The sequence below is a fragment of the Leptosomus discolor genome, chromosome 2 (assembly GCF_034619465.1).
Source record: "Leptosomus discolor isolate bLepDis1 chromosome 2, bLepDis1.hap2, whole genome shotgun sequence".
In the NCBI taxonomy this organism is placed as follows: Eukaryota; Metazoa; Chordata; class Aves; order Leptosomiformes; family Leptosomidae; genus Leptosomus; species Leptosomus discolor.
The window spans coordinates 68,583,715-68,601,910 of NC_141392.1; the positions used below are offsets into that span (position 1 = coordinate 68,583,715).

The 18,196-nt window shown below is 42.4% G+C and overlaps 1 protein-coding gene across 2 annotated transcripts in view; it reads right to left on the reverse strand.

Annotated features, from left to right (window-relative positions):
* NCOA7 (nuclear receptor coactivator 7) overlaps positions 1-18,196 on the reverse strand; it is a 50,428-nt gene that overhangs the window by 18,356 nt on the left and 13,876 nt on the right. The window contains exons 2-7 of one of the 2 annotated variants that reach the window (XM_009951748.2): positions 9,379-9,458; positions 8,405-8,512; positions 6,892-6,993; positions 5,704-5,829; positions 2,690-2,874; positions 158-1,185 (exon numbers count right to left, since the gene is read on the reverse strand). In XM_009951748.2, coding sequence (XP_009950050.2) covers positions 158-1,185; positions 2,690-2,874; positions 5,704-5,829; positions 6,892-6,993; positions 8,405-8,512; positions 9,379-9,417 — 1,588 coding nt within the window. In that variant the 5' untranslated portion in view covers positions 9,418-9,458. Of the gene's footprint in view, positions 1-157; positions 1,219-2,689; positions 2,875-5,703; positions 5,830-6,891; positions 6,994-8,404; positions 8,513-9,378; positions 9,459-18,196 lie in introns of both variants that reach the window. The other variant, XM_086461248.1, reaches the window with a different exon arrangement.

Genomic DNA, 18,196 nt, shown 5'->3' on the forward strand with positions numbered 1-18,196 from the left:
CAGATAAGATAAAAATATAATATAAAGAGTAAAAAAAAAATTAAAATGATCAGGTATTACAGAAAAAGGAAATTTAGAGCAGAAGGCTATCAATTCAAACGTTACCGTCATAATGCTGTCCAAGTCTCAGAGGAAACAAGGATAACCAGAGACCTACCTTCAATTGGCACTTGAATTTTCTGCAGCAGCCACAGTCTGATTTCTGATTGATTGTCTAACTGTGTTTCTTGACAGGTCTTGTCTACAGCTGGTACTAATGAAGAGTCCACAGACTCTTTCAGATCCTTTTCCTTTGCTGCTGCTGAGCTGATTTCTAATGAAGGTGCTTTCCTTTCAACACAGCAGGAATCAAGCTCCATACTTCTAACTGTATGGACTTCATTAGCTTGGGACTTTGAACAGCTAAGTGTAAGGTCTATGCCAATTGCTTTATTGTTTTCACCTTTCTGGATTTCAGCCTTGTGTAAGTCTTCAGATGACTGAGACCCATTCCCATCTTTATTGAGGTAAAATTCAATAAGTTTATCTTTCTCTAGCTCGCTCTTAGTGTCCAATGCAGTCTCCACCTTACCTGTCGGGGAACTGACACATTTGTTTACTTCTGGAATAACATCTTGCTTTTCACACAGCTCTAAGTCTAAGTCAGCTTTAGGTTCAACACTGTCCTTTTTTTCCAAGGAATCAATTGTCAAGTGCTCCTGGACTTCTGTAGTAGGTTTGGTTACCTGCTGCTTAGTTCTCCCCAACTCCCTGGGGTCAGCCAGCAAGCCTTCCATTACTGAGATTTTCCTGTCCAACCCTCTATCCATACGAGATGACGTCTTTTCCAGCTCAATGAAGTCATCCTCTCCTTCTCCCAAAAGGGATTTTTCTTTGGTTTTCAAATCTGAAGCATTTTTTTCCCCAGAAGGCTCCTTGGCACGTGGATCCGCAGGAAACTTTTGTTCAGTGGCAGTGATGTTGTTAGGAAACTCCAGCGACTTTGATTTGATTGAGCCTGTACTCTCCGATGACTGAAGAACTTCAAAGTCAGCAGACTTTTCCTCATCTGCAGGCTTTGTCTGTTGGGCACCCAGAGCAATGGATGGATCCCCATTCTGCTGCCTCTTTTCCTTGCTAAGGGATTTGAATTTGCTGAAAGGATTGATATCTTTCTCAGAGGACAGGTCTTCCCATTCTCCTGGCCTGTACAGAGGACAAAGATCCTTTGGTATGTCACTGTCAGGGAAAATGATGGATGTACATAGGATGTTAAAAGCAAAATGGAAACAAACAAACAAAAATGGAAAAGAAAAACTAAATAATATACCAACTTAACTTAAGCTCTGAAACTCAACGAAAAATTACTTTCTCCAAAACAAACATACATCAGTGGAAATAAGTGACTTTAAAGAAAATGGATAAAAATGTGGAAAGGATAATACCAAAATAAAATGGAGTAAACCACTTGGCAGGATGTGCCTTATGGGTGAGGAAAAGGTACACACATAATAACAATGTGCAAGTCATCGGAAGTTCAGTCAACATGATATGTCATGTTGACTGAAGTCATCAGATGATTCAGTCAACAGGGCATGTATCTAGCTGCTGGAATTTCATTCATACCACGTTAATACTATTATTTCCCACACCTGACAATGAGTCAACCTCTACAACCATCCATGCTTCCCTAGTCAGTACAAACACATTTTCAAGAAGAAAGCAAACTGGACATAAGCCGTACCCTGTTTGAACATGTTTACTGCAAAACAGTAACGGGCAACAGAGTGGGGTTTTTTCCTTTTATTTTTCTCCACTACTCAAAAGTACTGTTTGAATGCAGACTTCCCCAAAGATTTATGCTTAAAGCAGAACAATCATAAAACATTCCAAAATGGAAAATTCTTAAAAACCTAACAGCATACAACTTGAGCTCTTCATTGCTGCTAAAATTCTGAGTTGAATGAGAATACGAGATTCTCATCACTTAAAAGTTACTAAGAAGTTACTAAATACTCTAGTAATGAGTCTAACAAATATCTGTGAAGTTTTTATTGAAATGAGAAAATGGAGGGAAATAGATGAATTTCACTGATCAAACAAGTGTTGCCTGTAAGGAAAACCTTGCTTAGAACAAATACATAAGCAGTGCCTAGACTATGCATAAATGAGAGTAGCCTACCCCAGAAAGTCTATTACGTATTATAAATGGTAACTATCAATGCATTTCTGGTTCCGAAGTGGAAGTATTCCACAGACTGGTATTTCTGTCAGTCCTGGAGATGGCAGTTAAGGTGCAGTCATCTTCAAAAAGCTTTAAGTACTCCTCTCAGGACAGTGCTGGTAACACAACAAACGGTCCAAATCTAACGCTCTTCATTTTCACTGAAATAATCCTAGAGACAGGTCAGTGCAAGAGCCCAACTATGGCATGCCACAAATGCTTTTAATTACTGGTTTTTACTGGTCTCCTTTGCACTTTTGTTCTCATATTCATGACCCATCTGTCTTTACTGCCACTGAAGTGTTCTTAAAAGAAAGTGGAAGAACACCACAAGTGAATCATTCCTTTGCTGGTGCTTTCCTCCCAATCGGTTTTATTCTGCTGCATTAAAACACTTCCCCTCCATTTCCCCCCCCCTCCCCCGCACTTTTCCATGACCCTTACTGAAAATCTGTAAACATAAGTTCAGGGAAGAACACTCCTTACGATGGCAATGCATCTTTAATCTTCATGTGAGAGATGTCATTGTAGAGAGCTATTGAGACAACCTCCTCCATGGGGCAGATGAGCCCATATTCTTCACAGCCATTCTCAATTACCAGAGGATCAGACTTATGTGGGTCGAACATGATATTGTTTGGAGTTACTATCATGACTCCTCCAACTACACCCTAAAATAGGAGAAGGAAGAGTTAGCACATCACGTGTAATTCATTTATCATTTTATATTGGATTTTAGGCTACTATCCTAAAAGGAAAAATCTCTCTCCTGCCTCTTTATACCCCGTCATGCAAGAAAAAAATTGCTTTAACACCCAAGTTCCTGGCTGATAAGGAACTATTCAACTTAACAGTGCTGGCTGCTACAAGCTTAAACTGCAGATTATGAATCAATCTCAGACAAAATAGATGATCCCATTTAAAAAAAAAAAAATTAAAAAAGGCACCATTTTATTCTAGATGCAGCCAGCTTTATTTGAAACATGAATTTATATGCAACCAGCACACCAGAAGGCAGTCTTATTCATGGAAACATTAAGGTTACTACGCTACGCTACTTTATAGGTCCCCTTGACCTACTCTCCCACAGGTACAGGCAAAAAGCTTTTATATGTATCTAGTGACCTGATATGAAACAGCTTCTCCCCAATCTTGAAGTAGCTTCTACCACTGATCCAAGCACATTTTGCACAGCTGTAGAAGACACATTTCTTCAAAACATGCTCTTTCGAGCCATGGACTTGATAGGAGGCTGCATCAGCTGTTATTCAGAATCCAACCTATGGCAACTAACCATTTTCCAAGGTTTAAAAAGGACATTTCCAATGTCTTGCTCCTGCACCCTCTCTTCTAGACGAGCTACAAAATTCACCAGACCAACTCAGAAGCTGTGTATAAATCCTAACATCTGACAAATAGGAGCCACATGAACCACACTGTACATACTACTAATAATCCAAGGTCATCTACAAGGCAAACCAGGGAGGGCTAACAAATAGGCAGGTAAAGGACCACAAGCTTGGTTCATTTTTTTTGAAATCAGGGAGATGTCAAGCTGATGGCTTGGCACTTGCAAGTGAGCACACATGTGCCTGCTCCTATGTAAAGTCAAGCCTGTATGCATTTCCCACTTGCTTCTTCCATATGACTCGCATACATATGCCTGGTTTGTGTTTGGATGAAAGAATCAAAATCAAGTGCATAGGCTTCTCCCACAGGCATGTAAGTCTAGTTAGCCAGAAGAGCAATGCATCAGCAGGCTGTACTTCCTACCCAGCCACTGCAGGAAGCAAGGCAACAAGGGATTTTAGCTACCCTGGCAAAGAAGCCATATCACTTTTGATTGTTGTGACTGCAAATTACTTTCTCAGTCCTGCAGCCATAAAATTGGCAATCTGTATCCTCCGCACCTAGCAAGCACCACATAACAAAGTGACAGTATTGCCCTGATTCACATGCGTGACAAAAAGTACTCCTCTATTACTTTCTACAAAATAGCACACTGAAAAAGTGCAGAGTGGCTAAATACATTGTACATCCACTCTGCAAAAAGAAGCCAAAAACTGCAGGTGTCAACACATCCATCTTACAAAAATCAGGATTAAGGGAAAAATATATTGTCGTGGTTTAACCCCAGCTGGCAACTAAGCAGCACACAGCCGCTTCCTCGATCCTCCCCCCTCCCAGTGGGACGGGGAGAAGAATCAAAAAAAAAAAAAAGTAAAACTAGTGGGTTGAGAGAAGAACAGTTTAATAACTAATATAAAACATAACAATAACGAAAACAAATATAGCAAAAAGAGGGAGAGAAACAAAACCCAGGAAACACGAGTGATGCACAGTGCCGTGGCTCACCACCCGCTGAGCGGTGCCCGAGCAGCTATCTTCCCTCTTCCCCTGCCAACTCCCCCAGTGTGCATTCTATGGTATGGAATATCCCTTTGGCTAGTTCAGGTCAGCCGTCCTGGCTGTGCTCCCCCCCAGCTTCTGGTGCACCTCCTCGGCTGGCAGAGCGTGGGAAACTCAAAAGTCCTTGACTTAGGATAAGCGCTACTCAGCAACAACTAAAACATCAGTGTGTGATCAACGTTGTCCTCACACTAAATCCAGAACTCAGCACTGTACCAGCTACTGGGAAGAAAATTAACTCTATCTCAGATGAAACCGGGACATGTGTTTAAACTACAATGGTTAGCATCTCCAGTGCTATAAATTCCAGACAAAGAACTTGAAAACCCAAACATGCAGACATCTAACTGAAACCAGAGTCAACAAAAGTAGATATATCAGACAGTTCAAGAAGACAGTGTCTTGCAATCTTGAGAAGAAAAAAAGGGCTAAAATATTGCCCAAGCTTTGTGCCTTCGCTTCTAAAACAGCTGCTGTAAAATTCAGGATTGCAGTCCCAGTGTGAACACGTCTGTTACAAGAACATTGGCAATAAAAAGAAAGAGAAGGTGTATCATGCAATAGTTATCTTTTTATTAGGGTTTGCATTTAATTCATCAGCAAGTGCAGAAGCAACATGGACATATTTGGAAACACTGCTCTGGAAAAAGTTAAAATTTAGTTTGAAGTCACAAATGAAATAAACAGGCATGTGCTCATTTTATAAAGCTGTTGCACAATTTGATGGAACTAGACAACTAATCCTGACACGTCGTAACTCTAAAGTGCAAAAAATTTTCTCTGTGTATCTGGCAGTACACTCTTCAACAGATAATTCTGGTAAGACATGGTAAGGGAATGAAGATGGGTAGAAGAGCTGTTCTTCCATAAAGCAACTATCACAACAGATTAAACTGAAAAAACGAAAATGATACAACACATTACCACGGTACCAATAAACACAGCAGTGATAGATAAGGCCACCATAACATTTACATTCTTTACAAACACAGAACATGTTTGACTCCCCCAGTATTCATCTCTCACTTATCCAAACAGATTTTGCTTTTAAAGAATCTTAAAACAATGCTCAAAAGCCAGAGTCCACCTACCTTACCATCTGTGAAGTAACGACAATTCATTTTTAAAAATTTGACAACCACAGGCTCATCCTCTTCTGAGGTGGAGGACAGGACTCTCTCAACTGGTTTGAAGGCCTTTCTTGCCAAATCAGCATCCTTAAAAACCAAAAAGTTCAGTGCAGAGAAACAGGACCGGAACCATATACTTTTAGATTTTGGGCAACTAAAAGGCCAGGTTTCCTTTTGCTTAAGGAAGAAAAGTTGTGGTCATGTACGTATGTATGTACGTGTATGTGTGTACGTACACTTCCCGCAGTATCCTGTATGGAAGAAACACCTCGTAACATTACAAAAAACCTCCATACAAATAAAAGGCAAGAAAATAAAACATGCCAAGGCAAATCAGCTCACTGAATTTCAACGAGGTACTCTCATCAAGAGAGGGCCAGTCCTGCCACCTCATCTACACTGAAGACCTCTGCACACAGTGCACTGGTGTGATTCCCCATGCAGGCATCACAGAGGCGTAAGCCTAAGGTTAAACACAGCTATTCACTCCAGGCTTCTCTCCACTTCCCTTTTCATTAATTACCGATTTGACATGTCTACTTGCTTTCACAACAGCAGGTGGACAGCTAAACTCTCTAAAACTACTATCTAAAGCCATTGTGGCTAATCACCCTTCTAAGGAAAATGGAAGATCAGCTGTGCCAAGGCCATTCACAAAGATTAAATCCAGCAGTCTTGTCTATATAAGAGAAGTTTACATATGGGTACCACCCTAATAGGCTTTACTAGAAAGAAACAGAATGCTCAGACTAAACTAACAGCCTCCATGCTAAAGGATCTCAAGGCAGGATCAAGGCTCTAGACTGCAGAGCAGCATCGAAATAGCCAAGGTGAAGCACTAAATGACTCTTCATATTTAACTTTCTATTCTTTAAAAACTATGCCATTTTCAATTGCTGTGACAGACTCTGAGACCAACTGGACTTGTACTGGGTTTCTATGCTAAGACAGAATTCCCTTGATTTGGAATATTTTAAAGAGACAGTATATTTTTGGTACAGCAAATTAAAATTAATGTTACTCAATACACTACACACAAGGTCTGAATTGTAACCTCAAAAATCTGCTATTTACACAGCCTTGAATCTCAGCTTCAGAATCAGAAATTGTTTTGTGAGTTTAAGACCAGTGAACCAATGTTCGACTTACAGGGAGTTTATCATATTCGGCATCTGATGATGAAGGAGAAACAGGAGCACCAGGACTGAAAGAAGACAGCCTCACAGCGCTTGTTTCTGGCACAAAGAGAATCTAAATACAAACACATATGTCAAAACAGTAAGATACAAGCTTTAAAAAGTTTTTGACTACAAATACTATGTTCTACTTGAAAGACAACCCAATATTGATCACTCCTGATTGCAATGCACTCCTTAACAACTACTTATTCTAGAGTCCTTCATAGGTGGTGATGGTGGGGCACATGCAGGTCTTAATTAATTACAAGATCTATCTCTACATTTTGTTTTGCAGCACAGGCAAGAAAATAAAACATTTTCCACAGAATGAGAACCTCCTTTTTTTTCCCCAAATTTAAAATCCTAGGTTGTCTTGCAACTATTGCAACTACAGAACAAGTAACTGTAAAATGACTATTAATAGTCATTAACCTGTAACAGCAAACTCTGGTCCGAAGAGAAGGCCATTGCTGCAGATAGGGTATTTTCAGTGCTAGGAGTTGATAACACTTTGTTATAGGTTGTGTTTCCAAACACATACTTGCATCTCCAAATTTTAGAAAATATCCTTCCTATGAACCAGCTCTTTAGCATCATGTACTACATTCAAAAGAAAAAACAAAACCTCTTACACTAATACAAGTATATAAAAAAATAGAATATTTTGTTTGAATTTTCACATTCCCTCACAGTGAACATCTCAGATTTTTAGTATAGCAGTACTAAAATTGCAGCACAGCTTTGGACCTCCACCCCAAATAAAAACACAGAGTCTTTTGTTACAAGTGTCAGAGCAAAGAAAGATACTTCTAAACTTAAGAAATGGTCACAGCTTAGTTTTAAGCTAAAAACATTCAGAAAAATTAAACCATTTTCCTTATCCCAGCTTTTGTGTGCTGACTATGTGGCAAGTCATGCCATCTCTTTGTGCCTCAGTTTCCTCACCTATAAATCAAGTCACTTTAATCTCTTCATGTCTGTGAAGTAGAAGTAGAGATCTGCTCTTCAGGAACCAGGTATTAGCCTTCACATTCACATATCCATTACCTGACTCTCCCCAAAACAGTCTATCTCAATTTCTCATCTCACAGGAGACTGACTCATCCTCAACATAATGGCAAAGAGCCATTTCAATTACTGTATCTAACTCTCTAATTCTTTAATGTATTATATATAGCACTTACTTAGACTTCCCAAGAATTCAACTCTCTTGCAACAGCTACATTACCCTCTTGAGCTTCAGAGTCATCTTTAAGTTTAGTGACAGCAAATAAATAACAAAAGTCAGATATGGCAACCACAAAGCCCCCCCCCCCGCCCCCAACTCCAGGTAACGATCTAGTGAGTTCTTCTTTGAGGGATTTAAATTACTGTCCATTATCCCTGTATCCAAGTACCTAAAAGATATGCGAAAGTAGTAAAAAGCTTTAAAATACAAAGCAAATAATCTGGTTTCAGGTATTAAAAAAACACAGAAGATCTACCTGGCCTGGCACAATCGTCTGCGTGAAAAGCTTATTGAGCTCCACAAGCTTGTTCGGGGTGATGTTAAACTTTAATGCTATGCTGTTTATGGTGTCCTGATTTCCAGCCTGAAGAAAAGAGTTGAAGCTTAAGATACCACAGTGAATACATTCAGTACACCCACTGAACTAAAACCATCTAATGACTGCAGGGAACAGGTCTAATGATCTTAACACACCCTCTGTTTAACAGCTGATGTGATAAGCCAGTATCACTAAAAAAGAAAAAAACAGTCTCTCATACTGTACAGTAGATAAAATGGGAGAGGTGTTACAGATGTGCCTCTCCTTTTCCATAAAACTTGAAAGTAGCACCACCTTATTTAGAACTGGTCTGGCAAGTGGGGAAAGGACACACGCTGGCAAGTTCATTACACCTTCAGCTGTCACAGCGTATCAAGCATTTGTGCTGCTCCCAGCTGGGACACTCGCCTTCCACAGTTGCTCAGCATGATGAAGAGTGGGGTGCAGCCCCCGTTCACAACCTGGCTGGCTCACACAGAGACTTTCTGGGCAGAGCTAGTCCTCTGAGCTGCCGTGGCAGCACACTGCCGCCCTGCTCTGGCTTAGAGAAAGAGGTCTTGCATCACCTCAGGACCAAGCACAGGCCACACACTCGATGACCTAAGCAACACTGTGGAATGGAAGCATTTTACAGAATAACAGAACCAATTGCCCTACTAAAAAGCCATGGTGCAGAAGTAAAAATAAGGCTGGCAGCTCCGAGAAGAGGCAGAGGACCTGGGTTGAACAGTGGTTCAGGATACAAGTCTAGCTCTTCCCACACAATATTTGGAGCAATCCCTGTTCAGACAAGTACAAACTGCAGCCAGTATTCACTTGGTGCTTTCAGTTTTGTGCCACTGGCTCCCTCTCAACCTCAACAACTCCACTCTCAAAAAGCAGATGTGAACAAACCACACACCAATACTTACAGTATATTCTATGGTACCATGGGGTTTCTGAGAAACCATTTTTTTCTCTTTCTTTTCATTGGTTTTGTTTTGATTGTCATCTAAAGAGAAAAAAAAAAGATTCAAGTAACTGACTTTCAAGATGTTTGCCTATCAACATGTTTTGACTGTGATCTACAGGATGTGCAAATTGCAGCTGTGAAGTGGAACAAGAGGACACATCAAAAATATCTATTAGGACTAAAAATTGCATTGTAAGGCACGCAGAACTTCATCAAGTACAGCAGGTTTAGTAACCATTCAGGAACTCCGCAAGAGTGATACCATATCAATACAGAAGTGCTCCCATGTTTTTGTCCGTGATTCCTACACAATTCAGCTGTTGGATACAAGAGTACTTTGTGTGACGAGCTGCTATCAAGGCTGAGGTAGAAACCAGCAAATGAATGTATGCACTGATACTACATTGGTAGGACAAACAAGGGTTAATCACCACTTCACCACCAGTACATCATATTTAAATACTATTTTAAGCTCTAAAGGTGAAAGTATGCCAGGAGCGCCACAAAACACACGTGCATACAGTACACAGTCAAGCACCAGAAAGCATAAAGCTTGTTCGGAAGACATTTTCCATCTGCTGCAGTACGTAAAACTCACTGCACCTGCAGAAACCCTTGCAGGACCCGAAAGGCGCACACAAGCTCTCAGCAGCGCGAGCGGGGTAGCTGTTTCCAATTCTTACCACAGCAGAGGGGCTGAGCGAAGCCGAGGATCAGGGAGGAAGGCAGCTGCCCAGCCAGCCCCAGCCCCACGGGGCTCACCCTCCACACCCAGTGCCCAGACCCACGTACCTGGGGGGGGCAAGGGCAGCGGGCAGCCCCAGCTCCAGGAGCGGGGCCGGGGCGTGGAGAGGCCACGCATGGCTGACCCACTGGTCCAGCCTGCTCGCCTCCGGCCCCTCGGAAAGGTCCTGCTGCCGGCGGCAGGGTGCGGCAGCCCGGCCCACACGGGGAGAGGTGAGAAGGCAGGGCTGGGCCCCACAAAACCAGCAGCCGGGGCCAGGAGCAGGGAGACGCTGCCCTCCCGGGGAGACAGTTCCAGCAGTCCAAGCTGGCTGTTCTGGAAGGAGATCAGGGAGGAAAGACGGGGAATGGCAGCGCAGGGCTTCTGGCTCGCTTTCAGGCTTTGCTGCAACCTTTGCTATTTTCAGAGAGCAAGAGGCAGATAGTAAAAAGAAGGGCGAGGACTCACCTGCCCCACTGTAATGTACACAAGAAGAAAGGAGGGGCCCAGACGCACGCTGCACCTGACCCTTCCGCCAGCCCATTTCCACAGCAAGATTAATGCTGGGAGCTGCCTCTGCGTCTTCCAGAGGCTACGCAGTCAGAGACTGTCTCCTTCGGTCAACAGAGAGCCACGAGATCCCTGAACATACATCCAGGCACTACTGAAGGCACACCCCACCCACCACCTGCCAGGGACACAGTCATGAGAAGCACCACGGTTAGCGATACAACAGATAGCAAAGACATTTTTCCCACAATGTAATAGAGGTGGAAAGTACGCAGGGACTAAGCACACACAATTTAAGTACGTGTGGACAATACGCATGGCATGAAGCACAGAAGCAAGAAGAGGAAGATCAGGACGATGCTGGTTTTCCCTGATAGCATTTTGGAACAGAGCACCACTCATTGATCTCAGACAGTTTATCTCCGCGACTGGAGACCCACAGTAAAACTTTTAAAATTAGCATTCTTGCTGCCTTTTTCTGACCATCTGTATTTCCACCATTGTCACACCATCTTCCTCTGATCAAAGTCAAAGCAGTCTATGGTGAAGGATGGAAAAATGGGTAATGACAACATTAGCAGGGCACAGTATTAAACCATCAGAAACAATGCCAATACGACAGACAAAGAAGTGGCAAATAGTGGATGTTTCCTTAATCCACTATTTATGTACAACTGCCAATATGGGCACAATCCTGCCTGAAGAAACTCCCCCAACTAACAATGAGTGAGTCCCCACTGTTTTGTGCTACTCAGGAGATACCACTTCAGTTACTCCAGGATAACTAGAACTATGTGTCACACCCATGCAGGCAAACTACCTAAGCTGCCTGCGACCCATCACTAGAGAGAAACAAGAAGGGTTTATAGGTAGACTTAATCTTCTAGTGTTACGGAATACTAGTCGTTTAGCTCAAATAAGTAAGCTTCAACTAGAATAAATTGTTCTGTGCTGTTTGGTATACTGTTTGTTTAGCATAACTTACTCGGCACGAGTAGCTAGATTTACTGAAGTCTTAGGACACAAGCAGTGAACTTAATTTGAACTTATACTTAGTTACATGAAGAGAGACCCCCAGACTGGTGCATCCTGCAAAAAAAAAAAATAAATAGCCACATCTGTCAGCAGAAGCTGCATCCTTGAGATAAGAAAAGGAACGGCTGGAGTCACAGAAAGCACCCAATGAGGAACAAGAAGATCCCAGACCCAAATATTACTATTAGACCAAATCGTTGCATAAGGGGAAGGGAACTTGGATTGTAAGGGTACACTTGCCCAGAGATTTCTTTGTTCGGGGTTCCTCTCCAGAGGCACCCAACTCGAGCTATTTCCACTATACCATCTGAATAAATTATTTTTATAAGATTCAATGCCTGAGATTCTGCTATGGGAAACCTGGGGTAAAGAAACCTCTTTAACACTAGGAAATCATTTGGTCTAGCTGGAAAAAGTAGACAAGTTTTTCAGATATATTAACTCTTACTTAGCTCTGAAAGAACACACAAAGTAGGAAACCATTAAGAACAATTATTTCATACTAACTTAGACATGCATCAGTAAGACCTTGGGGTGGGGTGAATAAAAATAAATAGCCCTGAGAGACGTAAAGAGAGAGAGGGAGAGATTTTGTACCTACTGAAAGCGAAAAAGTTTAAGGCTGTGTGTGGATGGGAGGAATAACAATATGCGATAAAACCATTGTCTCTGTAGAGCTTATGATGTTTGGTACTAGCTGAACATTTTCGTTTCAAAGCTTTGTGTTTGGAAGGTGGGATAGTGACTGAGAGCTGACCATGACAGCAACCACTATGCCACTGTGGCACAAGACGGCCACAAAATACTCTAAGCAATACAGAGATCTTCCTCCTTTACAGCTTCCTACCTGGGAGGGGATGTTCCTCTCTCTCACACCTCTCTCTCCCGCCCTGTGAAATACACTGTATTTTTCAGGTCCTCCTAATTGCATTGTCTGCAAAGTTTGGAGATTAAAAAATACTATGCAGTGAAAAGTTATAACCTGAAATGCTGTGCTGCAAGTAGACACATAAGACGCTCTAGTTCTTGGCTGACAGGACTGTGGGTCTGTTTGTTTAGTAGGCTCACCCACACAACCGTGGTGCAATGCAGAAGAGTCAGCTGGATATTCACACACAGTTGAAAATCCCAAACTGTACAGACAAGTAAAAGAGAGAAGGATCAAAAGGCAAGCCAAGTTTATACTAAACATAATGCAGTCCTTTTGCCAATAAAGGTTAATAAATCCTAAATAACTCTAATAATTAGATGGCTTTTCTTTCACTTCTATGTGCAAGAATATATGTTGTATAGCCTGCACACAGGCTAAAAGAAGCAGTCATAGTCTGTCAACCTGCTTGTCTTCTGAAACCAAAATCTGACACTTCTCATTCCTCGTCTGTATACTTCTCCACACACACCACACACCCACCCCACCCCTTTTTTTTTTTTTTTTTTTAAAAATCCCACCAGCAATGGGTTCTGGACATCATCCTTACAGTGAGCATAACTACTTGGCAGGTTTTGGGGATTCCAAACCACATCATACCACTTTGAAGAGCAGAAAGTCTGAACTAGCCTATGTTTTTAATTATGCATATAAAGATTTAAAATAATAAATTAAAAAATTCAGACCCTCAGAGGAAAAAGTTCCAATGAATCCGTTAAATCCGAGAGGCACTGCTAACCCCACTTACTGTACACATAGCAAGGCTAAGGTCACAAATTATGCTCTACATGAATGGTTACAGCAGAGGGGGTAGGAAGGCTGGCAAAGCAAGCAAAACACCACAACATACTATTTCTCCAGTTCCCTTATCCTCTCTTATTTCTCCTTCAGGCAGTCAAACATTTTCTGATGTGATCTGAAGGCAGTTAGCTTGAGTAGTAGTCCCAAACACTCCCAGAGCACACACAGGAGTGATGGAGTCCTCAGCAACCACATTTCTTTCAAACAGAACTAGATGGAAAAGCTGCATCTCTCCACAGGCTTTAAAATAAACACCACTGGCCTTAGTGGTGAAATGACTCACGGTTCTGCCTCCCAAGTTTTCCTGCACTGCATGTACACTGAAGACGGGATTGTACAACCATGAGGGCTGACTAGGTGTTAATGCAAATTTGATCACGCTGAATTTTTAGGAAAAGAGCAGAGTGGGTGGACTGAACCTCTCTGAGATTACAGGGAACATGTAAAAGAAGAATTATGTAAAAATAGTAAAATTAATAAGCAATGAGAAGAATGCCAAGTCAGAACAGGCAAGAAAATACAGGCCTATTGAAAAGGGATAGGTCTGGAATGGAAATTTTTCTGCCCTTATTGATATATTTATACCTAACTCGGTTTCCTAGCAGACTGTTCATATCACATTTTGCAATGCTATGGGAAACCTTACAAAAGAGTCACCTAGGAATAATTTGGAAAGCAACTACTGAAGGAGTGTGACAAAGAGGTCAATCAGTTTATCATCCAAAAGACCTTGACACATGATAGGAGAACTACATCTCTGCAACTATGTAAATAGCTGTATAAGTAGACAGAATAGGTCAAGAAGCACCAACAGAATCCTGGGCTGCTCACGCTGACGTACGACACAGCACTGCAAACCATCACCACCAACGTTACAGACTAACCTGCTGTCGGCCAAAACGAGCGCAAGGTTTCGCAGCGCTGGCAGTGACAGCTGACCCTGCCTGACAGCTCCCGAGCCACCAGCTAGGCTGATGTCTGCTAACGCTAGCAGGAACGCTGAAGTAAACAAGGGGCCAACGGACTGACCACTTCCCACACCCGGTAAACAAAGTCAGTAGCCTGAGAGAATAGAGGCAATGGCATACTTGCACCAGCAGTCCATTTTATTCATTAATCTCTGCCTTACCAAACACTTAGGCGCCATGTAAGCAGGAGGCATCTTTCCCCTGACTAACCCCCTTGGCTTCTAGAAGTCATGGATTTCCCAGGGTAGAGGAGCAGCATCCACTAAACTGCCCAGTCCCTTCAAGACCTCCACACCAGCCCTATGCCAAGGAACCCCACAGTACCGTGATGTGCTACATATAGTAGTGCTTTCTTGTACTTTATGCATGATTAATTCCATTGAGCATCCTAATTAATGTTAAGGGCGAACAAATAAATAGTCCTTATTCACCTTCTGCATTCTGTTCATGATGTCACAGATTTCCAAGATCTTCTCTTAGTTATTTCACTATTTCAGGTTGACTAATACTAGTACACTTTAGATACTTTCCCTTTTCTCTGATCACACAGGCTGTCGCCCTCATTAGTTTTTCTTCTACTATATCCCTTTTGAGATGGAGGAAGGAAACCAAACGCAGATTTTAAGATGCAAAAAACCCATTTATTTCTGCAATGACATAATGAGAGTTTCCTTAAAACTGTAAGACACTAGTCATATTTTTCCACATCACTGAGTACGTCACTGCTGGCTTAGGACATTCCTGTCCTACATCTCTATGACAGATTTGTTCGAAGAAATAAAACTGTATTACTACAGTCTAGACAAGCACCAGGACCAAGGAGTGAAAACCTGAAGGTAGCTTACAGGAATCTGAAATGCAATAAATTCAGAGGAGAAGTTATTACTTGGGGTAACCTAATCAGAGTACTGATAAGAAATTAAGCAAACAAGGCTTCCTGAGGTAGTTCCCTTATCAGAGAATGATGTCTGATACCAACTATGTTGACAGAGATGGCATACATAAGTATCACATAGGTCATTCTCAAGAGACAGAGACCTCAAGAATATGAAAGTCTTGCTTGGACTGGTAAAGGAAGAAGGGAGGAAGACAAATCAGTTTATCTAAGCAATTTTTTTCCATTTCTACTTTCTAGACTGACATTTTAATAACTTTCAGCAATGCTGTTACACGCAGAGTTGTGTATAGGATGATTTAACTGTGTCTCCACTAGCACTTTTCTGGCTCTTCTCATGGCTCTCAAAGTGAACTCAACAGTGCTAACATTAAAATTATTGCTTTTAAATAAAAAGTCTTTCAGCTCTTGTCAAGCGTGGATGAACCCCACCACCACAGGGGGCAGATCCCTGTTTTGGGACATCCTCCACGCACTCCAACATTCCAGCACTTCCCAGAGGCTGCAGCAGCCTTCTAGAAAGAGACATTATCCCAGCCCCACTCCCTCCTTTAGCCAGCTGCAGCAGCTGGGGTGCACATCCATAAAAAGGTTTGTTTGGACATCGGGTCAGGCCTATCTCCCCAAGAAAAAGGTAGCAAGTTAGACAGAAATGTTCCCTGCTCAGGTTTGGGTAGTAGTGCTACCATGTTAAAAGAGAAGAAGAAAAAAAAAACAACCCACCAAGCCAACCCCCACAACATCCCACCATCTCAGATGTCCATTTTTCTGTTCTGCTTCTAACTTTTCCCACAGCCTCCTGCCAAGCCCTCGCCTTTAATTCCACTACTTCTCCTCTACTGGATCATATTATCATTTGGCTTTCTCCTTCTCTGCTGCTGAAGTCACTTGAAACAAAAAAGGCAGCTGTCACCCATCACGACCATACTTGTGCTCCTTCATCAGTGAAACTTCTCTTGCCATAGGAAAATAGTAATTCCCTGACCAATACAAATCTGGGCACAGGATTCCGAAATATCTATGCTTTGAGCAACTTTTCTCTGTTCTCAATAAAAATTGATTGTGATTCTCCACTAGTTATTTTCCAAGCAAGTCTTTCAAAGGAATAGAGAGATCACCAGAAAATACAGGGCCCCAACAAAAATGACAAGCAGTTCAAAGAACTGATATAAAAAAGTTAGTAATTCCTTCTACTATAAATGGAAAAGGTATTTTAAGACACATTTAAATAAGTCTTTGGCTATTGATTTCATGCAATATTCATATACTGCAGCTTCCACATGAAAAACTGCAAATACTTTCAAGGAACTTAAGTTCCCTCTATTTACCCCTTCCTCCCCAAAATGTGACTTTGCAGAGGCACAAAGCGATGCTACACATTACATGTTTAACAGTTTATTATCCCCTGAATATGCTGCACTAAAACATGAAGCGACCCCACAGGTGAAGTGGCACCACAGTCAGAGCAACAGGTGACCCATTGCCATCCTTGCCCTGCAGCCGCGCGCAGGGCTGGAGGACAGCACCCGCACTTTGGCAATGGGGTATTTTGGAGCAATGGGGTATTTCTGGGCAGTGGGACACACAGAGGTACCTACACACCCGGAAAGCCCTTCAGCTGAGCAAGGGTGAAGGGCCTCCCTGCAGCAGAATTCCTCCCACCAGGAGCCTCACAAGGAGGCATTGTCCAGGGCAGCATCTCTGCCACTTTTTTGCTGGCACTGGAACAAGGTGGATATCAAGCAGGAGACACAAGCCCCGCAGGGAGGGATGAGTGCTCACCAAGAGTGACAAGCTCCAGGCTGCTAAGCAGCTCTTGTGTTTAAGATGGCAAGACATGCACCACTGCATTCAAAGTTTCCTTTGCGAGGATGTGCTTGAAAAGTGAGAGGAGGAAAGATCTAGTTTAAAAGGTCACTGAGGTTTAGGAAAAGGGGGGGGGAAACCGAAAACCAACAAAACCCCAGAAAACCCCCACCACTCAATTTCAGAGGGAGGTAGTTCAGGCACTCCAACTGTCATGAGGAAAACATGACACATTATTGTAAAGAAACAGCAAGATGCACCCAACAGCCCATTGCTTTAGCTCTAAATCTGAGCTGTAAAACAGTACGGCAGCAGTTGATATGTACTGAAACTAGAGTATTGCTGAAGCAGCACGCTGCTGGGCACCCAGAAAGAAGCATGGAAGAGAGGTGACTAGAAGACTCTTTGTATCAAACACCATGGTCAGAAGGGAAGTTTAAAGGACAGGATGCACAGTCCTGTGAGCAGGGAGGACATGCAGAGGATGTCCAGGAAAAGCAGAGGCGGAGGGTTCCTGGCATCCACTCTAGGTGCTGTCTGAAGACACAGGAAAGATTCAGATCAACTGATAATCTTATATCAGACAGAAAACAGGTGTACTTCTGTAGGCAGAGACCAGTACTTAAAAAATAGGTCATGGTGGTGTTTGCCAAAGCACTGTAAGCCTGTAGAGAAAGACATTCTAGATGCACACGGCTTGTTGACTTCACAACCAATCCTGTGCTAACAGGGGATGCTGATGGGCAGGACAGCCTCTGCCTCCAGCTCCTACGAAACTTATCCTGGGAAAACGTAGATGAGTGACTCCCAGGGAGCTCTCTCCCACCTTTCTCCAGGGGCAAAGCAGCCTATCTGCAACATGAATACTTGGGAGTTATGGGGAATAAGGAAGGAGAGGACATGAAGACGGAGGGTGGGGGGTCCTTGTAACCAAAAATAGGCAATACAAGGCTATTGTGAAAGGTAGCAGTTTTCCGATAGAGCAGTGAACATAGGTGGAAAAAACAGAGAAGTCTTTGGGACCATGAACATGCTTTTCAGGTATGACAAGGATCAGGTTTTGCTCCTAAATACACATTAGGAACAAGTTAAGATGTGTATCAGCTGGAC